The sequence below is a fragment of the Planococcus citri genome, chromosome 1 (assembly GCF_950023065.1).
Source record: "Planococcus citri chromosome 1, ihPlaCitr1.1, whole genome shotgun sequence".
In the NCBI taxonomy this organism is placed as follows: domain Eukaryota; kingdom Metazoa; phylum Arthropoda; class Insecta; order Hemiptera; family Pseudococcidae; genus Planococcus; species Planococcus citri.
In genome coordinates this window covers 26228530-26252236 of record NC_088677.1, presented here as the reverse complement: position 1 = coordinate 26252236, position 23707 = coordinate 26228530, and the positions used below count along the sequence as shown (strand labels likewise).

The following is a 23707-nucleotide window of genomic DNA, read 5'->3' as shown; positions in this document are numbered from 1 at the left end:
TACTCCGTAAATATTAGGTTTACGATGAAAATTACCATGACAAAAACTGTTCCCCTTCAAATTCTCGATAATTTGATTCTACTCTCGATACCCATCCCTCAAGGGGGTGCCTAAAAAAAGGGGTGGAAGAGTAGGTGTTTCAAAAAAATATAAGTCCAGTAAATTAATCAAAATTACCACTTAATATTATTCGTTTTCGCTCAATTTTTTTTTACGAAGTCTACACACCCAACTACTAATCAAATCACCATTGATTGGTCTTCAACCCTCCCCGATGGTTGGTGGGGGGGGGGGCGGGGGGTGTGCTTGATTTTTCAAGTAACACACAACTGAATCATGCATTCGAAAAACGAATCTGGGGACGTGCGATATATCGAAGAGTATGTTTTCGAGGTCGCTGAATACGAATATGAACTTATTTTCTGGGTCTGACCCCTCAAATCCCCAAAAAGCGGGCCAAAATTTTGAAAAATTGCGAAAAGTCGAGTGATATATCGAATGGTATGTTTTCAAGGTCGCTGAGTACGAATATGAACTTATTTTTTGGGTCCAACCCCTCGAAGCTCCCCTGTGCCCCAAAAAGAGGGTCAAAATTTTGAAAAATCGCGATAAGTCGAGTGATATATCGAATTTGTAGGCTACTCACTTGTTCTATTTTTAAATCTTGAAACAAAACTTTTGAGACTTCCTTCTGAAAAAATTGAAGTATTTTTGGGAGAAAATGGCATGTCTTTCCATATTATAACTAAAATTTTTTGCTATTTTCATTTATTATTTCTTCTTCGTCGTCTTCTTCTACTTCTTCTTCTTTTTTTTTGTTGAAAATATGAATGTCTAAAAATTTTCTACCAAGTGATGATAAATTTCAGGGGAAGGGAGGGGGTGGGGAGATATGAAAGCATCTGAAAATTTTGATTGAAAAAAAATCAAAATGCTTTTTGAAGTACATACTTGGTGAAAAAAAAATATTGAACCCCTCCCCCTTCCATTCAAATAAAATTCGAGAAATTGTCTTGCTTTGTCTTTTTTACCAATTTTTAATCATAAAACAAAAATTTGGGACTTCTTCTTTTTGAAAAGTATTGAAGTAGTTTTGAAAAAATGGCTCGTATTTTCATATTTTGAATCAAAAATTTTTCAATTCCCCACTTATTCTTCCCTTATTTTGGAAATTTCAATTTATAAAAATTTTTTATTCTAGTAATGATAAATTAGGGAGGAAAAATCTAAACATTTTAAACTTTTGAATTGAAAAAAAAATCAAAATGTTTTTTAAAGTAGGTACTTGGTGAAAAAAATCGATTGTAATAATATTGAACATCTCCCCTTCCTTTAAAATAAAATATGAGAAATTGTCCTGCTTTTATTACCCTATTTTTCATGTTTTTTCGTTTTTTAGACAACTTTTCATGTTGAAACTCACAAATAGAAGCAAATAACGCCCATTTGTGGAATTTGCGCGCATTCTAACATCACTAATTGGTGGGAAGTGTAAAGAGTAAAATGAGTGATATATTTGGACCCAAAAAATAAGTTCATATTCGTACTCAGCGACCTCGAAAACATACCATTCGATATATCACTCAACTTTTCGCAATTTTTCAAAATTTTGACCCCCTTTTTGGGGCACAGAGGGGCTTTGAGGGGTCAGACCCAGAAAATAAGTTCATATTCGTATTCAGCGACCTCGAAAACATACTCTTCGATATATCGCACGTCCAGATTCGTTTTTCGAATACATGATTCAGTTGTGTGTTACTTGAAAAATCAAGTACCCTCCACCAACCCCCAGGGAGGGTTGAAGACCAATCAATGGTGGTTTGATTAGTAGTTGGGTGTGTAGACTTTGTAAAAAAAATTGAGCGAAAACGAATAATATTAAGTGGTAATTTTGATTAATTTACTGGACTTACATTTTTTTGAAACACCTACTCTTCCACCCCCTTTTTTTTAGGCACCCCCTTGAGGGATGGGTATCGAGAGTAGAATCAAATTATCGAGAATTTGAAGGGGAACATTTTTTGTCATGGTAATTTTTATCGTAAACCTAATATTTACGGAGTAAAACGCAAAAAACGTGAATCGCAATTGGTTTTAGTCCCCTAAAAAAATTAGCTCCAGGGGTAGGAGGGTCGGTTTTTTTTTTGGTAGTTCAGGGGGTTCATCTGAACACATTCCCGAAGAAAAAATTGATGTGCCAATTTTTTCCTTTTTAAAACTGCTATTTGCCCGGTCTAAATCTTCATAGAATGACAAAGCACTTCTTTCCATTTTCACAGAACGTAAATTATAGCGAGTTTCAAAAATTTGAGAAATTCAACAAATATAACAGCTGCTATTTCAAGCAATGAACTTTGAACTTATCTAATGACTTAAAAGCCATCATATGCAATAATTGCATATGATGACATCTTTAGTAATTATTACTAACATAACATAACATAATCCTTTATTATTAACGTGTTTGTACACAGTAGCATTATTTACAATCATTTGAGCGGAAAAAAAAAAGAGAACATGAAAACTGCTACTTTGCCAAACTCACGCTAGGCCCAAAACTGGGCAAAGGATTCTTGTAGCCTACCCCATTCGTTCCTATCTTGAGCTACCCTGTGATACAGCTTGTGCTTAAGAAATTCATCAAGGTCATCAGTCCACCTCGCCTTCTGCCTACCTTGCTTTCTAAGCTTGTGCCCTAAAAACCAGAAAGTGATCCGATATGTCCATCTATTGTCTTTCAACCTACTCACATGCCCTGCCCACTTCCACTTGTTTCTTCTAACCCAGTGTTTACAGATCATGTTGTTCTTCAATTTTGATTTTATTGTTTTAATCCTTATTCTATCTGATTTTCTGATGTGCAGTATTGATCTTTCTATAGAGTTCTGAGTAGTTTCTATTTTCTTCATAATTTTTTTAGTTAATGTCCAAGTTTGAGAACCATATGTCAAAGTGGGCAGGACACATGCATTGAAAACTTGGCTTTTGTGGCAGTTTTGAAAAGGTCCTTTAAAAATATTTTTTAAAGTCCAATATTTTTTCCATGCTAGTGTAATGCGCCTATTTACTTCTTTTTCAGTACTGTCATCGAAAGCTATCAGCTGCCCAAGGTAAATCGTTTCAGGTACTTTTTCGATTTCTGTATTCTCTATTTTTATCTTTTTATCAACATTTTTTGTTAGAATTTTTGTCTTATCAAAGTTTATTTGAAGCCCTGCTATTTTTGCTGACTCGTTCAGTTCCCCCATCATCTGTTCTAGTTCCTCAATACTGTTGGCTACTAAAACTACATCGTCTGCAAAAAGAAGATGATTTAGTCGCTCTCCATTAATCAAAAGTCCCCTATCATCCCACGCCATATTTTTGAAAATTTCCAGTATTGCCGCATTGAACAGCACAGATGAGAGAGGGTCTCCTTGCTTAACTCCTCTTTCCACACTGAAGTAGTCGCCTGTTCTATCTGTAATTATCCTTGCTTTTAGATTTTTGTACATGCTCTGGATCAATTTTACAAACACTATTGGTACACCCTGATTAACCAGAGCCTTTAACATAAAATTGTGACGTAGTGAATCAAAAGCCTTTGCAAAGTCTATGAAGGCGAAGTGGACCTCAACCTGGTGTTCACTGCATTTTTGGATGAGCTGGTTGACGGTGTGGAGATGATCAACTGTTGAGAAATTTCTCCTAAAACCTGCCTGTTCCCGAGTTTGCGCTTGGTTTAGTACATTTCTTACCCTAGCTTCTATTACCTTCGAAAAGATTTTTGACAAAGTTGTGCTTAAGGAAATTGGCCTGTAATTGGTGATGTTGTGTTTGTCACCTTTTTTGTATAAAAGAATAATATCGGACAGTTTAAAATCGTTTGGTACAACCAGCTCTCTCAGAATTTTGTTAAAATAAACCCTTACATTTTCGATGAGAAGCCTACCTCCATACTTAAACTGTTCATTTGCTATTTTATCGTGACCAGTTGCTTTGTTGTTTTTCAGGTTTTTTATAATTATTTCTATTTCATCAAAGGTAAATTCCAGCTCCTTCTCATCAGATAACAAGTTGATCACCTCAACACCATCACACTCGTTCGAATATAATTTTTCATAAAATTCAGTAGCTATTTTGTTTATTGAGATTCTGTTGAACTGTTTGATACCATTCTCATCTGTCAGATAAGTAGTCCATGTTTTACCTAGAGACAGTCTCTTTTTTATTGTTTTTATGCTTTTTGTTGATTCAAGAATATTGCCAATTATGCTGTTTTTTTTATGGTATTTATGTTCCCTAAGACCTTTTTTGACTAGTTTACATATCAGATTTAGCTCTATCTTCTCTTGGGTTGTCTTATTTTTGATACGTTTGAATTTTTCCCTATCCCTGATCAAACTCTTAATCTCTTGTGGGAGTGTGTTGGACTTTTGGCAGTCAGATTTGGCAGATAGTGTTCTGGTTGCGTTTATTATAGCTTCCGTGATGTTTTCAGAGTTTTGTCCCATTAGCTGCTCTTTTAGTTTTTGTTCATATTCTCTTGCATTTTCTTGAGTTACTTTATTTTGATATTTTGGGTTAGAATGTTTATAAAACTTGGCTTTTTGAGTTGCTAGTGTACACACTACCAGTCTGTGGTCTGAATGATAGCTTATATTTTTAGCTTCGCAATTTTTAACATATCGGACATCTCTTGAAGCCATAATAAAGTCAATTTGAGTTTTGAATTCGAGATTTGGCGATATCCATGTCCACTTTCTACCCTCCCTTTTTTTGTAAAAGGTATTTAAAATGCTTAGATTAAATTCCTCCGAGAATCGAACCAACCTCCAGCCTCTATCATTTCTCTTACCATATCCAAAATTCCCCACAGTAAACTCCCCCTCATTTTTCCCTTTGCCAACTTGACTATTAAAATCACCCATAATGAAAAAATCTCTCAGGTATGCATCATGTTGACTGAGAATTTCAGAAAGCAGACTGTAGAAATCATCGACATCTTTTTCACTGGAGACTGAGGTTGGTGCATAGACCTGTAAAATTTTAGTTTTTCTTTTATCTATGAGAACTGTCAACATTGCAATACGATCAGAGAAGGGTCTGAACTCGATGATATCATTTGATAAATTTTTATGAATTAAAAAACCTACCCCTCTTTGACCATTTGTACAGCTTGTGTGAGCTAAAATATGATTATTTTTCGTTGTAAGAATTGTTTCGTTTTGACGCCTAATTTCTGACAGACCTAGAACCAAAAGATTAGTTTCTTCAAAAGCTTCCACGATTTCTAGTAAGTTTTCTTCCGTTCTTAACGTTCTTACATTTAAAGTACCAATTTTTATGGGAAAGTAGGCTACATTTGCGTCGTTCTTACCCTCAGTGACTGCCTGTTCTGGGTAAGCGGAGTTTGGCATTAGCTTACATTATTTAATATTCTGCTTCGTCTGTTGCTTGCTGCTACTTTTGTTTTTTGATTGCGTTATTATCTCATTTGCTTGAGGCATGGTCATCTGTTTAGATTTTGAACGGCTTGATCGGCTTGAGCTACGACTTTTATTCGATTCTTTGCTATTTGAATTAGATCGATGGAGGCTCTGCGTTGAGCCAGGTGGAACCTCGCTGTTTTGTACGTTTTGAGATGAAGCGTTTTGGCCTGGCACAGATGACTGGACGACAACCGCATTCGATAGAGTTGATTCATCACTTAACCTAATAGTTGGGCCATCGTGATCTTTACGTATAAAAACTTTTCCATCTCTAGTCCATACTCTAGCCACTTGTCCGTCTCTTTTAGCTAGTTTTGCCTTGTTTAAAAGGGTAGCCGAATACTTTGTTAATTGCTCGCTAACGAAAATTGGAAAAGAAGATTGAAAGCCAATGTTATCACTTGTTATTTTGTAATGCTTCGAGTTCTTGATAAGGAAAGATTTTTTCCAATGGCAGTTTAATTTCGCTATTATCGGTGGAATCTTATCTGCTCCTGCAGGTAGGCGATGAGCGTTGCATACGTCGAAGTCTGATAACTGAACATCTAGCTTCTCGGCCACAGCAAACACGATATTGTACACGTTTTCACTCTCTTCGTAAGGTATACCGTTGATGATGATATTGTTTTTTCTTGTGTACTGCTCCAAATCATTCATGGTTTGTTTCAGCATCAGGTTTTCTTTCTCGATACGATCAACTTTCAGTTTCAAATCGGCGTTTTCCACTTTAATGTCTTGAAATTCTTTAACCATACCTTCAACGGATTTCTTTGTTTCGTTTACGAGTACTTTAACTGCATCTATCTCCTCTACAGCCTTGGAAATCTTCCCAAGGTCCGCTGCCATTATGTTGAACTTTTTTAAAAACTCTGGGTCCATTTTTCCGTGGACAGATACGAGAACGAGATTTTATTAGAAAATAGGAATATAAATGCTGATTAGAAATCTCTCTTTACGCGAGAAATCTACATGAAAAAACGACACTATACCGCACGTAAGAATTATTATCAGCACAGTAAACACTAAACAGCAACGCAGAAACGCGCGTCGTATCACTATAGTCGCTACAACCAAAACCAGTAATTATTACTAAAGATGTCAAAAAACCATCTAACTGAAATGAAAAAAAAAAATAGAAACAATTGAAAATTTTGAGCTCGAGGGGTGGTTGGGAGTAATCAAAATTATTGATTTAAAATTTCTTAAGCATAACCGGAACCGATTCCTTTTTTTCTTCAGTTACGGTTAATTTGCAATTTTCGTCAAAGTTTCTGAAAATTAATGAGCTTTGATCAATTTTGGCGTTGTACAAATTTTTCATCAAAATTTCATCCTTTTTTTTGACGATTTTCGGAGATTTTTTTTCAAGTCTCAACATCCTCATTCTCGCTCAATCCTATTGAATTTTACAAAATTATCGTCACTTTTTGGTGAAGTTGAGTGTTTTTTAATTTACATGCTTTTTTGAACGTTTCATCTCGTTTTAACACGTTTCAACGCTTTTTCCAGCACTTTTGCTGAATTTAAACAAAATTTCATTCATTAAACCAATTTTCAGTAATTTCAATCATTTAATTTTTTTTTTGTCAAATTTTAGGTACTGGTTTATAACATTTTTTATGCAATATTGGCAAATTTCTCCCGTATCTCATTATTTGTTGGTGATTTTTATAATTTTTGCATTTCCTCAATGGAGGAATTGAGGAAAAACCGTAACCTTTATTTATTTTAGTGATAGGTAACCGTAACGTTGATCAATAATTTTGAAGAAAAAGAATGAACGAGAATTTTTTTTCATTTCGATCAACATTTCTGCAAATAGAAGTAGGCTATTAATTAAAAATTATTCTCTTTTTGAATGTCATATGTTCCAGCGCGGCCCATTCATCCCTATCGCTGGGGGAAGGTGGGACGTTCGAACAATTCCATTTGAATCTTAGAATCGTAATGACCAATTGTTAATTTGATCTTATTTTTAAAAAATAGGGTTCAAGAAGACTAATTTTTCGTCATTCTAGAAGACGAAACATAAAAAGTGAAAAGTGTCCAATAATTCCCGCCCCTCCCCCCCTTAAGGTCTATAACACATATTCTACGATATTTTTCAGCAGAAGTTTCTTCGAAAATAAAAAACTGAAATAAATACCCATTTTTATAAGCCTTAAATTCGATAAAGGAGGAGCGAAAGAGGGGGAGGAACGGGCAAAAGTTTCACTCATTTTCTGTTCAATAAAATCATTTAATTAGGAGAAATCGTAACCGGAAACCTCCAAAACCAAAATTTTTGCTGGCAGAATTCATTTTTTCTGATTTTTGGCAGAAAACAAGACGTAGACAATTCAAACGAAAAAGTTGACTTTTAGCAATTCTTGGCAGTTTTTCGCAAAAAATTGAGAATTGACAATTTTTGAAAAAAAGCAAAATTGACAACTTCTGGAAAGCAAACAAGAATTTTGAAATAAGTGAGATTTTTGAAAACATTTTTGGGAAGTGAAAATTTTATGTAATTTTTAATGGAAAAACGAGATCTTTTGATAATAGCAAAGAAGTGAAGCTTTTCAGAAATTTTTGATAAAAAGGAAACATTTTTGACAATTTTAGGGGAAAAACAAGACTATCTTGTAAAATGTCAACAAAAAGCTGGTCTTCAAGACAATCATTTAAAAAAACTACCCTTTAAAATTTGTGGCAAAGTGAAATATTGGTTAGAAAAACGGAACTTTTTGGTGAAAAGTAAGATTTTGACAATTTTGGCAAAAGACGGGTTGAGTTGGATAAAATGTAATATAATTTTCGATTTTGATTTCAGTGTTGACGTTTCTGACTACTTTCACTTTTCTTCACCTTTTCCTAGAAATTTGAACACAACGAAGCTAATTTTGGTTCAAGGTCATACTCACCAAAAATCCAAGTGTTCAAAAAAACATTTCCGATAGAAAACAAGACGTTAATTACTTTTTAGCAAAAAGGTTGGGTTTTTAGCAATTTTTCGCACTTTTTCGCAAAAAAAGTAAGAATTAGCAATTTTTGAAAAAAAAAACAAAAAAATAGGATTTTGACAACTTCTGGCAAACAAACGAGAATTTTCGCTGGTTTTAAAATAAAAATGAACTTTTTTTCAGAAATGCGAAAATTTTACGTAATTTTCGGAAAAACGAAATCATTTAGAAGTTTTTCAGAAATTTTTGAAAAAAAGTAGGAATTTTCGACAACTTAAGGCAAAAAATGAAAAACAAAAATCTTGCAAAATTTTAGCAAAAATCCGGACTTCAAGACAATTATTGAAAAAACTTGACTTGAAAAATTGTTGGTAATGTCAGATTTTTTTGGAATTTTTTTGGAAAAAATGAACTTTTTGCCAAAAAGTACGATTTTGACAGAAGACATTTGAATAAAGGTAAGTAATACAATTTTTGAATCATTTTGATCTCAATGTTTACGTGTTTGACTATTTTCGCCTTCCTCTACCTTACCCTACAAATTTGGACACAGCGAAGCAAATTTTATTTCAAGGTCATTCCCACTCATAATTCAATTCGAGCGAATTTCGTCGGTTGAAATATTTTTCGTTTAGGGGGAGGACCGACCGTGGAAATAAAATCTCATTTTGAAAATTAGTTCATTTGAAAGAAAAGTAAAGAAAGGGTTTCACTCCAATTTTCTTTTCTCAAATTTTAAAATGAATAAGTTTCATACTTTATCATTTACTATGATAATATATAAAAAGTTGGGCTTTTACCGTGAAAATTTCGATTACGAATGACCCATTTATTCTATTTCAACCTTCACAAACCAATCTGCTCCACATTCCATTACTCTCGAAATAATTTATGGTATATGTATGTCTTCAAAGGTAAAGAATTTAACAAGAAATCGTATAAACGCATGAAAATCACCTTCCCCCTCTTCAGGGTTCGAGCAAGAAATATCTCATATTACACTGTAATCAGCCAAAAAAAAAAAAAAAAATCAAAAACTCAAGGGTTAATTTTATTTCAAAAACTCACAATTAAACATTAAAGATAGGTAATTATAATTCATGCAGTCATTCATAATCACTCTTTTACGTAGTACATACATTAAAAAAAAGAAGAATGAAAGAAAATGATCATTGGCACACAATCACGTTTTAAAAAAATTACATTACGATTAAAAATGATAAAACACAATAAAAAACGATTCGATGCTAATATTCTAACCCAGGTAACGCTTTAAAGGCTCAAAACTGCATCTTCGAAATCACACTTCGCTTTAAATTTTCGAATCTCTTCTTCGTCATTCTCCAACATCCAATCCAGCACAGTATCAACATCTTGATCGTCGATTTTCGCTGTCTTATTGAATTCTTGGTTAAATTTCGCGTCATCGAAGGTGAACACTTTAGTTAGCTTGTATTTCTTGGCTTGTTCGGCTCCTCCGAAATACCACTCGAGGACTTCGTCCAACGCTACGAGAATTTGTGTATCTACTCGGTTGTGTTTGATTAATAACAAATGCGCACTTATATTGTTACTCACGTCCTCGAATCGAATTACACTCAACAAATTGGTAATCGTCGACACAAAAATCGAATCCATAGACAACTTCGATTTGAAATCTTCGTCATTACTGTTTGACCACGAAACAAATTTCTTCAAGAACTCGGCGGTGAAAAATTTCCCTTTAGTGGATACGAAGGTGGTAAAAAAGCTGTTTAGCATATCTCGCAACTCGTCTAAAAATACAGCTTTCAATTTAACCAATTGTTCTTGGGTGAAAAATTGAACGAAGGCTTTCTCCAAGTGACCTAACTGCTCGACGTTGCTCCAATCGTCGAAATAAGCCAATTCACACGAACCAAGAACTTGTTCACGAACAACGGTATAAAGAGGCGAGTTCGAATCGACGCTGCCGCCGACAAACTTTTCGAAATCACGCCATTTATTGGGCTCGAAAAGGAAAGCTTCGCAGGTTTTCTCGCTCGATAACAACAGTTTGCGGAAATCATTCACGACGGATTCGTTGGGACAGAACGATTCGAAGAACGTATTCAACAGAGTGAAGTCACATTTTACAAACAGCTTCTCGCAACGAGCCTTGATCATCTTAGACTCGGCTATAAAAAGCTTAAATTTATCGCGTTGGCTGGCATCAGGTAGACAAAGCTCGACGATTTTATCGATTTTGGAAAAATCATCAACTTGAAAAAGCACGTCGCCGTGATTGAGAATCATATCTTCTCTGTACTCGATCGAAGCAAAACTCAGCAGTTCGAATAAAAATTGTAAATTTTTATCAAATTTGCGAATAAATAACGACTCGAAAAAGTTATCAATCACGATCGAATTTTCTTCTTCCAGTATATGGTTTTTGAAACGATCGGGAGCGGTATTCCATAACATGGTGACCGTAGGAAAACAATAATTCGAGTCTTTCTCTTTCGGCTTCAATAGTCTCCGCATCAAATAAACAAACTGCTCGACGGTCATCGAATCTCGCAATCGTTTCCACACGAAGCACCCTTCCTCGAATTTCTGATAGTGTCGAAAGAAAGCTAACAAAACGTGGACTGCAGCGGTATTGAAAACATATTGCCATTGCTTTTCGTTCAATACGTAATAGAAGTCGCGAAGAAACCCGGTTCTATTAACATCTGCGAGTACTTCGACAGCTCTCTTCATTTGATCGGTTTCGTCGCACAAGCGTTGCCAAAACCATTCGTTATTTTCCCAATTCTCGACATCGTCAAACGTAAGCATAGCAGTTTCCAGGCAACATGTGCCTTTAATCAAGCGCATAAGTTCGCCCATGCTTTTCAGCGCTTCTTTGTCGTCAGTCAAATAACAGATCCAGTACCAAGCTAGGGGATGTTTCTGGAACGTGATTTTTTTCAAGAATCCTGTTACTTCATCTTTCGGTAAGCGACGGAGTTCGTCTTCCATGCAAAACCGGCACATGACCTCGAAGGCTGTCCTCTTATCGAGCTGATTGGTCGATATCAGTTTTCGCGCACATCCTTCGAAATCCAACCTTGAATTTGGTTTGAACACGATGTATTTCAAGTGGCAGGTGTAAAAAGTTATTCCACGCCCGGGCCCGGATAACATTTGTTCCCGGTTGTAAACCATCCATAACTCTAATTCAGATTTCACATCGAAAACTGCTACTTTGAGCTTGAATTCCACAGGCGAGCCGAGTTTCAGACGTTTTATGAACTTCACAACTATCGGGCAGGTATCGTTAATCGCTACTTCCATTGTGCTTTTGATATTGTGGTATTTTCCGCTCAACATTATATTGGACCATAGCTTCCATACGTATTGAAACGCAGCCTGTTCCTGTAAACTTGTCACGTCCTCGCCGAACAACCACCGGGCTTCTTTTTCGCTAAACACGTGATTTTTGTCCGTCTTGAACCACTGGGCTTCTTTTTCTTCACTAAACACGTGGTTCTTGTCCATCTTGAAGTTGAATTACTAGATATCTGTAAATCAGAAATATCGACCGTCGGTTTGAGATAACATAATACAATCACAGCTTAACCTTAATATACCCGAGCATGCTTTTTAACAAAATATCAAAAACTGCGGAAAAGCGAAACATTATAAAAATGCAAGCTACACTTCGGCAGTAAAACAAAACCCTTCTTTTAACATATTTATGTCATCTTATGAAGTTCATTTTTGAAAGTTTTTGAACAAGATACAGTAAGCGGGTCGTCGTCTCGTCTTATTCATTTTCATTGTTATTGAGAAAAGAGGAAAATACACAAACTGAACATATACAGTATGACACAAAAGTAGTGCTCGGTGGCTTTTATTTCTAAGTGGAAAGAGCTAACAAGATAAATGAAGCGGCGTTGAGTAGGTTAAAATAGGGCTTTCAAAAGCGACCTTGAAAATTTCAGGCACGAATTGAAAAACCAGTTTAGTCAAAAAATCCAAACTGGTTTTTATTGGCGTAATGTATTCTACACACCAAGGCGACAAAAACGTGATACGAATTTTTTGAAACCGGTTTATTAATTTGCAACCAGTTGACAAAAATGAACAAAAATTGTAGATAAAGAAAAATTGAAAAAAAAGTTGTAGAGCGTGAAAAATTACACAGTTCTGTTCAATTACATTTTGAAACCGGTTCATTGGTTTGCATTTAGCAACCAGTTTTTGACAAATCACCTGAAAATCGAAGATAGAGAAAAACGCTTAAAACAAAAGTTGAAGAACGTGAAACATTGAACCATTTTCGCTGATCAGATTTTGAAAGTGGATAATTAATTTGCAACCAGGTAACATTTGATGGCTTACTTAATTGCTGCGAATTAATTAACCAGTTTCAAAATCTGATAAGCGAAAATAGTTCAATTTTTAACACTCTATAACTTACGTTTCAAACTTTTTTCTTCATCTCCAATTTTCAGGTGATTGTCAAAAACTGGTTGCTAAATTCAAACCAATGAACCGGTTTCAAAATGTGATTAGACAGAATTGCGTAATTTTTCACGCTATAACTACAACTTTTGTTTCAAGCTTTTCTCTCGATCTCCAATTTTTAGGTGATTTTTGGTAACTGGTTGCAAATTAATGAACCAGTTTCAGAATCCGATCAGCAAAAATGGTTCTGTTTTTCACTCTCTACAACTTTGATTTCAAGCTTTTTTCTCTCTACAACTTTTGTTTCAAGATTTTTTCTCTATCTTCAATTTTCAGGCGATTGCCAAAAACTGGTTGCTAAATGCGAACCGGTTTTAAAATGTGATTACACAGAATTGTGTAATTTTTCACGCTGTACAACTTTTATTTCAAGCTTTTCTCTCGATCTCCATGCAATTTTTAGGTGATTTTTGGTAACTGGTTGCAAATTAATGAACCAGTTTCAGAATCCGATCAGCAAAAATGGTTCAATTTTTCACGCTCTACAACTTTGACTTTAAGCTTTTTTCTCTCTACAACTTTTGTTTTGAGCTTTTTTCTCTATCTTCAATTTTCAGGTGATTGTGAAAAACTGGTTGATTAATGCAAACCAATGAACCGGTTCCAAAATGTGATTGAACAGAATTGTGTAATTTTTCACACTCTACAACTCTTCTTTCAAGCTTTTTTCTCGATCCCCAATTTTTAGGTAATTTTTGATAACTAGTTGCAAATTAATGAACCAGTTTCAAAATGTGATGAGCAAAAATGGTTCAATTTTTCACGCTCTACAACTTTGGCTTTGGGCTTTTTTCTCTATCTTCAAATTTTAGGTGATTGGCAAAAACTGGTTGCTAAACGCGAACCGATGAACCGGTTTCAAAATGTGATTAGACAGAATTGTGTAATTTTTCACGCTCTACAACTTTTGTTCGAGCTTTTTTCTTTATCTACAATTTTTGTCAATTTTTGTTCACTGGTTGCAAATTAATGAACCGGTTTTAAAAAATTCATATCACGGTTTTGTCACCTTAGTGTGTAAAATACATTGCGCCAATAAAAACCAGTTTGAATTTTTTGATCAAACCGGTTTTTCAATTTGTGGACAACCTGTGCATGAGCCTGACATTTTTAAGGTCACTTTTCATACTTTTTGTTGAAAAACTATTTGATAAAAAAGCGAAACTTTTGCACAATTTAAAAAAAAAAAAAAAAGATACCTATGACATTTTCTGCAAAAAACAAAATTTTCAAGCAATTCTTTGTAAAAAAAAAAAACAAGATTATGACACTTTTTGAAATTTTTTCCAAAAACAAACTTTTTTAGCAATTTTTGGCAAACAAACAAAAGCTTTTGGCCATTTGAACAAAAAACAAAATTTTTTGCCATTTTGAGCAACAAAAAAAAAGATTTGACAATAATCTCTGTAAAAGGCAGGATTTTCAAGCAACTTGTGGCAAATACCGAAACTTTTTCATTTGACCAAAAAACAAGAAGTTTGATCAATTTTTCAAAAAGTTGTGATTTTTTATAAATTTAGCAAAAAGTAAGACTTTTTGGAGAATTTATTGACTGCAAAAGAGTGATATTTTCGATTTTTAAACAATGTAGATGACCTCATTTTCAAAATAATCTTTCGAAGATGAAAAAATTAAAATTAAACGACAGTTTGGAGTTTCAAAATACGCATACTTTCTTACAGCTTAAATGAATAAATAAATGAGTAAGTTTTCAATGTCAGCAATTCGTAGCTCGAAAAAGTAACCAAAAAAGTGAAGAAACGAAAAATATCACAAAAAAAACAGCACATTTTAAATTGAAACGTTCTATTAGTAATTAAAATCTAATAATAATGTATCTCGATTGAGAGACTTTCACAATATTAGCAAAATTCAGAACTTTTCAACAATTAGGTATTGGAAAACAAAATTTTCATTATTTTTGTCAAAAAACTTTTCGATGAAAAAGCGAGACTTTTGCACAATTTTTGGAATTATTTAGCAATTGTTAGCAAAAAACAATTTTTATTGGCCATTTGAACACAAAAGACAAGACTTTTTGTTATTTTCAGCAGAAAGCAAGACTTCGACCATACTTTCAGTAGAAGGCAGGGTTTTCTAGTAGGTACTTAATTTATGGAAAAAAATCAAAATTTTTGGCCATTTGGCCAAAATCGGAAATTTTGATTAATTTTTGAACAAGCGAGAATGTTTGACAATTTTAGTAAAGAGCAAGACTTTTTGGGATTTATCAACTGCAAAAGAGTGCTTCAATTTTTTAACAATTTTTGATTAAAAAAAAAGCAAGACTTTCGGGTACTGATTATTTTATTCAAAAAATTCGATCTTTTGGAATTTTTAGCGAAAAAGCGACTACTTTCGACCAGAAACGAGATTTTTTTCGCGATTTAAAAAAAAAGGCGAGATTTCTTTCTTATTTTGGCAGAAACCAAGACTGGATTTTATCAAAAAGTAAGACTTTGTAACTAAGTATGTATTACGTTGAAAAAGCAGTGTATCTAGTCTAGACAGTTGGAAATGAATTACGCAGTTTGAATACATTTTAAAAAATGCAGTAATCCAATGATCAGGATAAATTAGGCAAATGGATTTCGAAAATTTATAGCACCATATTACAAATTCAATTGAAATTGGAATTAGAGCATGAGGTCATTATTCATTTCTGTTGTAAATAAAACGATGCCCGAAGGTTTGTTTGAATTAAAGTACGAGTAATTACAATTTTTTAGGATTCAATTCAATCTGAAAACTAATCAAGTTTTAATAGAAAATTACACAACTCGGAATCGTCGAATGTACGTATAAAATAGCCCACAGCAAAACTACGAAGAATCCAGTATACTTTCAAATATCTCGATAAAATTTTCAAAATAAAAAATAACCGAGTGGAAAAAAATGAGAAAAGCGTCGATGCAAATTATTTTGATATTCTTCACGATGTCCATTGATTATATGACTGGAGTAGTGGAGTAAAGTACTATTTTATAAATAAAATCGAACATTTTCTTACTCGTGTGTAGATAATAATTACCTAATTATTCATCATTTTATTATATTATACCCAGAATAGAGTACATATAATGACGCTGGTGACATAAGATGTGAATGCGAACGCTGTTCTCCCGTCGAAAAGGCGTACGCTGCGAACTATAATTTTAGAGAAAGACCATATCAATATCATTGCGGACCATTGGGTTTTTCAATAATATAGAAGATTGGTGCAACTGCACGCAAATTGAAAGTCGCCGTCGACGACGAATGGTGGATGATTTTTTGACGAAAATTCAAGAGTAATTTTTGTGAAAATGCAACGAATAATACATACTCTTATTTTCATTATCACGGTTCTTTCACATTGAAGCCAGATGCCTGCTTACCCTTCTCAAGCTTATTGTCAGTTCAACAAAACCATTGAATAGAAAGAGAGATCGTAGCCTGAAACCTCCAAAACCAAAATTTTTGCTGACAGAATTTATTTTTTCGATTGTTGGCGAACACGTTTTGTAATTTCAAAACAAATTGAATTTATCGAGTATTTTGTCGATTTTAATTAACCAAAAGAAGGTTTGTTTTTAACAATTGTTTGGAAGTTTTTCGCAAAAAAATTAAAAATTGAAAATTTTTGAAAAATAGCAAATGAAAAAGTCTGGTAAAAAACGAGAATTCTGGTTAATTTTAGAATAACAGTGAGATGTTTGAAAATTTTTTCGCAAGAGCAAAAATTTTATGCACATAATTTTTGAAATAAAAAAACTGACTTTTTGACAATTTTTAGCAAAGAAGTGAAGCTTTTCAGAAATTTTTGACAATTTAGGCAAAGAACAAAACTCTTGAAAATGTTTCGCAAATTATTGAAAAAAAAAACAACTTTCAAAATTTTTGGTAAAGAGTAAGATTTCAACGATTACTTGAATCAGCAAAAAAAAAAAAAAATCGAATGTTAATTTTATTTTGAAAACTCACAATTAAACATTGAAGGCGAATTGTAATTCAGTCATAAATTATTCTTAGTAATAAAAAAAAAAAAAAGAAATGATCATTGGCACACAATTACGTTAAAAAAACTCTTACAATAAGTTACGATTAAAAATAATCAAACAAATAAAAAACGACTCGATTCTAATTTAGGTAAACGCCTTAAAGGCTCAACATCGAGCTCATTTTCAAAACATTTTCGAAGCCACACTTCGCTTTAAATTTTCGAATTCTTTCTTCGTCATTCTCAAACATCCAAGCCAGCAAAACATCGACATCTTGATCGTTGACTTTCGCAGTCTCATTGAATTCTTGATAAAATTTCGCATCATCGAATGCGAATATTTTAGTCATCTTGTATTTCTTGGCTTGTTCGGCTCCTACAAAATACCACTTGAAGAATTCGTCCAACGCTACCAAAATTGTTGCGTCTAATCGTTCGTATCGTAACACCCGAAGCACATACAAAAAACTAGTAATCGTCGACACGAAAATCGAATCCACAGGCAACTCCGATTTGAAACCTTCGTCACTACTGTTCGACCACGAAACAAATTTCTCCAAGAACTCGGCGGTGAAAAATTCCTGTTCATTGCATGCAAAGGTGGTAAAAAAACCGTTTAGCATATCTCGCAATTCGTCTAAAAATTTCGTTTTCAATTCAGCCAACTCTTCTTGGGTGAAAAATTGAACGAAGGCTTTCTCCAAGAGACCCAATTGCTCGACGTTGCTCCAATTGTTGAAATGAGTCAATTTACACGAACCAAGAACTCGGTCACGGGCAATGGTATAAAGAGGTGAGTTTGAATCAACGCTGCCGACAAATTTTTCGAAATCACGCCATTTATTGGGCTCGAAAATGAAAGCTTCGAAGGGTTTCTCGCTCGATAACAACCGTTTGCGGTAATCATTCACGACGAATTCGTTGGGACAGAACGATTCGAAGAACTTGTTCAACTGAATGAAGTCACCCTTTACGAACAGCTCCTGGCAACGACCCTCGATCATTTCAGACTTGGCTAAAAAAAGCTTGAATCGATCGCGTTGGCTGGCATCAGGTAGACACAGCTCGACGATTCTATCGATTTTGGAAAAATCATCAACTTGGAAAAGAACGTCGCCGTGAGTTAAAATCATCTCTTCTCTGTACTCGATCGAAGCAAAATCCAGCAGTTCGAATAGAAACTGTAAATTTTTATCAAATTGGCGAATAAACGACGACTCGAAAAAGTTATCAATCACGAAAGAATTTTGTTCGTTCAGTATATGGTTTTTGAAACGATCGGGAGCAGTATTCCATAACATGGTGGTCGCAGGAAAACAATACTTCAAGGCGTTCGTCTCTTTCGGTTCCATTAGTCCCTCCATTAAATCAACAAACTGCTCGATGGTCATTGAATCTCGCAATCGTTCCCACAGGAAACACCCTTGATCGAATTTCTGATGGTGTCGAAAGAAAGCGAACAAAATGTCGATTGCAGCGGTATTAAAAACATATTGCCACTGATCTTCATTCAATACGTAATAGAAGTCGTGGAGAAACCAGGTTCTATAAATATCTGCCTGTAGTGCCAGTACTGCCGGTAATACAACAGCACTATTCATTCGTTCGGTTTCACAACACAAGTGTTGCCAAAACCATTTAACAGTTGGCCAATTCGCGATATTCAATTCCGAAAGTATAATGTTTTCCAGACAACATTCGCCCTGATTCATACAAATCAATTCTCCGACGTTCTTCAGCGCTTCCTTGTTAGTCAGATAACATATCCAGTACCAAGCCAAGGGATGTTTCTCGAACGTAATTTTCTTCAAGAACCCATTTACCTTAGCTTTCGGTAAGCGATATAGTTCGTCTTCCATGCAGAATAGGCACATGATTTCGAAAGCGGTCCGATCATCCACCTGCTTATACGTGATCAGATTTCGTGCACTTCCTTCGTAATCCAACCTCATATTTGGTTTGAACTTGAAGTATTTTAATTGGCAGGTGTAAAAAGTCATTTTACGACCGGATAACATTTCTTCATGGTTGTAAATCATCCATAACTCTAATTCAGATTTCACAAGGGCAACTGCTTTTTTGAGGATACAAACCACTGACGGGTCGAGTTTCAGACGTTTTATGAACTTGTAAACTATCGGGTAGGTTTCGTCAAGTGCTACTTTCAATTCGCTTTTAATGTCGTGGTATTTTCCGCTCAACATTATATTGGACCACAGCTTCCATACGTATTGAACCGAAGCTAGTTCCTGCAAACTTCGCACGTTCTCGCCGAACAACCACTGGGCTTCTTTTTCGCTGAACACGTGATTCCTGTTCATCTTGAAGTTGAATTACAAGATATCTGTAAATCAAAAATATCGACCGTCGATTTAAGATAGCAAAATACATTACAGGGTGTCTAACAAAGTTTCAAAATGAAAAAAAAGGACTTGAAAAGGACTTTTAGTAGGACTTTCAGCAGGTCATTTTTCGAGCACTTATGGAATTTTTTGAGGTTGGAGAGGGGGGGGGTCAAAATTTTTTCAAGGTGGGAGGTTCAAAATTTTTATTCAAGTTTTTAGCCAAAGGTATTTTAGCAGGACTTTTAACTGGACAGTTTTTGAACACTTGGGATTTTTTAGGGGGGGGGGGAGAGTAGGCGAGATTTCTGCTTCAAGTTCGGAATTTATTAACTATTATAATTAAGGAAAAGAGAAACAAACTGGCTCTGGCGAAGCGAGGGCGAAAGCTCTCAAAAATTAGAATGTATTTTGGGTAATATGAAAAATTGTCATCTTGTGTGCTTTTTGGGGGGGGGGGAGTGTTTATAATGATGAGTTACATACTAAGTATATTATTATGCTTCAAAATTTTGAAATTCGAATAATGATGATCTTTTTTGTTGAAAAATTGAAAATGAAAAAAGAAAAGCAAACGAGCACGAGGCCACGAGCTGGCAAAAGTTTTCGGAAATTAATACTCCGAGAGGCATAAAAACGACGGTATTCGAATGATATTCAAAATTAAAAAAGAAAAATAAATGGGCCCGAGCGAAGCGAGGCAAGAGCTCTCGAAAATCAGCATTTCGAGAGGTACAAAAACAAAGTTTGTTTGTGTGATGAATTACTTATTTATGTTTTGTTTCAAAATTATAAAATTTGAATTATGATTTTTTTTTTTTGAAAATTTAAAACTGGAAAAAGAAAAGCTAACAGGCCCGAGCGAAGCGAGGGCAAAAGCTTAAGAAATTCAGTATATTTTTAGAGGTATGAAAACGATGTTTTTTTTTGTGTAAATAAGTTACCTATATTTCGCTACAAAATCTTGAAATTTAAATGATGATTCAACATCTCGATTCAAAAAAAAAAGGAAAGAAAAAATTCAAACTTGAAAAAGAAAAGCCAACAAACCCGAGTGAAGCAAGGCTGAAAGTTTTCAAAATTTCATGTTTTGCTGAGAAGTAAAGAAAAATGTGTAAGGAAGGAGGAGCTCATTTTTCTGATTCAAACTTTGAACATTTTATTGAATTTGAACAATATAAGTCACTTATTTGGAAAAAAAGAGCAAATAGCCCGAGCGAAGCTCACAAAAATGTGTGATTCAAGTTCCAAGAAAGTCGACAAATGAGCCGTTTTCTACAAGTTCAAAATTCCGGGAAAAAAGGGAAAAATTGAAAATTTGAAAAAGTCATTTCGAAAAAAAAGGACTTCTGGATAAAATTGTTGAAAAAAAAGGACACTAAAAGGACAAAAAAGTGTCATAGGCAAAAAAAAGGACTTTTGTAGGATAAATAGGAGTGTTAGACACCCTGTAATCACGGCTGAGCTTTAATTATTACTCAAACATACATTTAAACAAAATAACAAAAACTGCGGAAAAGCGAAACATTTACGAAAGAAATGCAAACTACTTTATTAGTACTAAAACAGAACACTTCAATGTCGTCTTATGATTTTACCCAATTACATAGAAAAAGCCAAATTCAAAGGCTTCTGAAAATTCAAATACTCCTTCAAATTCCAAATAAGTACATACATAAGACACTTTCAAAATTCACTCGTGTTGCAAATCTTAGAATGACAAAGCATTTCTTTCCATTTTCACACAACGTAAATTAGTGAGTTTCAAAAAATTTGAGAAATTCAACAGCTGATATTTCACGCAATGAACTTTGAACTTTTCTAATGGCCTAAAAGCGACCATATGCAAGTGCTAAAAATGTCAAAACACCACCTGAACTAGAAAAAATAATTATCAAAAAAAAAAGTTGAAACAATTGAAAATTTTGAGCTTGAGCCGGGGTGGGGGGAGGAGGGTCAAACATGGACCAAACAGTTGGAATTTTTCCGGCGCCTCACTGAGGTCATTTGGCCATGATTTTTTTGCTAGGATCCATGAAAATTTGGAAAAATTTGAAAAACGACCCACCCTATAGTGTCTATTTGTAAAAAAACACTCAAGATTCCTTTCTATAAGGAGGAGAGGATGAGAATTGGTAAAAGGTACTTGAATTAAGTGCATTTTTGAAATTTTTGGACAAGAATGTATAGTAATGTGGGTCGTCCTATCGGCTTTCATTTTCATTTTTCAATTATTATTGAGAAATTTGGAGGAAAATACGTAAAAATGAACTTATTAGTACACATTATTTGAACTCGGTGCAATCGAATCAATAATTTATCAACTTTTTAGGTTAGGAACAGAAATAAATGGTATTGAAAAAAAATGATATACTCGTACCACCTTCACCCGAAATATTGAGCACTCACAGTTAATTGCACCATCATGAGTAGTTACAATATTACTGCAATATTCCTTACACAATCATCGTTTTGAGGATGTTCGTATTTTTTTCTAAGCACCCAGTAAATGATCTCATTTTCAAAAAAATCTTTCGAAGTTGAAAAAAATGAAAATAAAACGAAAATTTCGAGTTTCAAAATACTTTTTCAAGTTCAAAGGTCGAAAAAGTAACCAAAAAAGTCACAAAATGAAAAAAAAAATCAGCAAGAAAACTAACACTTTTCAAATTGGAACGTTCTGATCGTAATTAAAATCTAAAAATGAAACTCGATAGAGAGACTTCCACAATTTTAGCAAAAAGCAGAACTTTTCAATAAAAATATTCGCAAAAAAATTTCCATTATTTTTGTCAACAAACCACATTATTTGATAAAAAAGCGAAACTTTTGCAAAATTTAAAAAAAAAATGATACTTTTGGGTTTTTTTTGCAAAAAACAAAATTTTCAAGCATTTTTTTTTTTTACAAAAAAACATTATGATACTTTTTGGAATTTTTCCCAAAACACCAATTTTTGGCGAACAAACAAGATTTTTTGGCCATTTGAACAAAAAACAAAAAGATTTTGACAATAATTTCAGTAACAGGCAGGATTGTCAAGCAATTTGTGGCAAAACACCGAACCTTTTTTAAAATTTGGCAAAAAACGAAAATTTTGATCAATTTTTTTAAAAAGATGAAATTTTTTACAATTTTAACCAAAAGCAAGACTTTTTGGGAATTTATGACTGCAAAAGAGTGATATTTTCAATTTTTAAACAATTTTTGGTAAAAAAAACAAGACTTCTGGGTACGTAGTATCTACTGGTTAATTTTTGAAAAAATTATACCTGATATTTTTTTGCGAAAAAAGCGACTACTTTCAACACGAAACGATATGATTTTTGGCAATTTTTAACAAAAGGCAAGATTTTTCTCTCTTTTTAGAAAAAAACAACACCTTGTGACTGTCCAGGTAGTTGCCTAGTTGGAAATGTAATAGATAACGTATTAACATTTTTTTCATTTCAATTTTTTTTTCAAATAGGGGGGGGGGCGGATATGTACAGGGACACCCATATTGTTTAGGCGACCAATGAAGATTTTTGAAAGGGGATATATTTAGAACGATTTCGACACAAAAGTTGATGTTTTCTGTTTAAAAATTTACATAATTTCATCTTGTTTTAATTTTTTCATATTTTGTGGGACCTTATGGTATATGTACATGAGATAAAACAATACTTGGAAAACTGAGAGAAATTAGAGATTTACTCTTGAAGTAGGTTATTTCGAAAAATTATTTCTCATGAATTGAAAATTTCTGAAATATTTTCACTCAATTATTTGATTTGATTTGATTTTTTTTTTTGAACCAAGGAGAGAACACTGTGCAAGGAAACGAACACTGACCTAAGTTATTGGAGAGGCTGGTATTTGTACTGAGAAAGATATTATTTAGAGGAATTTTGATGAAAAACTGGCAAGTTCAAGAAAACTTTTTCGATTATATTTTTTTCAATTTTTTTCAACTTTGAGAGCCTCATACTAACATAATTTAATTGAGAAAAAAAATCACGTAAAAAGAAAAATAGGCAAATCAACGATTAAAATGATGGCTGAAATTCATACCAATCCCAACACAATTTTTATCGAAGGTCAAAATTATTGACCGTCAACTCATCAAAGGTCAAAGTAAACCACTCGAGGAGAAACATGTTCGTAAAAATAATTACGAATACGTGGATTACATTAAAAATTTTCGAACTGGCAGTCTTTAGATACTAGCTTTCAAAGTTGGAAGGTTTTGCAAAAAATTATAAACGGAGTGTAATGAATAGTTTTTCCTATGAGCTTAGCTTGGGAATTGTTTTCAACAATAAAGTCTGTCGTCGTTATTTCTAAAAAAAAATTATTATAAATCAACAATTTTTTAATGAGAAAAATTACAAGAAAAAAAATGGAAAATGCATTATAAAATTGAAAATTTAAGAGGAACTTTTTTGAAAACTCCTTGCTATTACACAGAAATGGTCAAAATCCCAGGTATTTTCCTGCTTCCTTGCTACCTCAACTGAAATC

General features: G+C 33.8%; 1 protein-coding gene across 7 annotated transcripts in view; it reads right to left on the bottom strand.

Annotated features, from left to right (window-relative positions):
- Positions 1–23707, bottom strand: part of LOC135850085 (uncharacterized) — a 107735-nt gene that overhangs the window by 62886 nt on the left and 21142 nt on the right. Inside the window, exon 2 of one of the 7 annotated variants that reach the window (XM_065370802.1) lies at positions 9441–11934. The exons of 5 other annotated variants lie outside the window; for them this stretch is intronic. In XM_065370802.1, the coding sequence (XP_065226874.1) occupies positions 9683–11911 (2229 nt within the window). In that variant the 5' untranslated portion in view covers positions 11912–11934 and the 3' untranslated portion in view covers positions 9441–9682. Of the gene's footprint in view, positions 1–9440; positions 11935–16822; positions 19207–23707 lie in introns of those variants that run through there. One more of the 7 variants, XM_065370805.1, reaches the window with a different exon arrangement.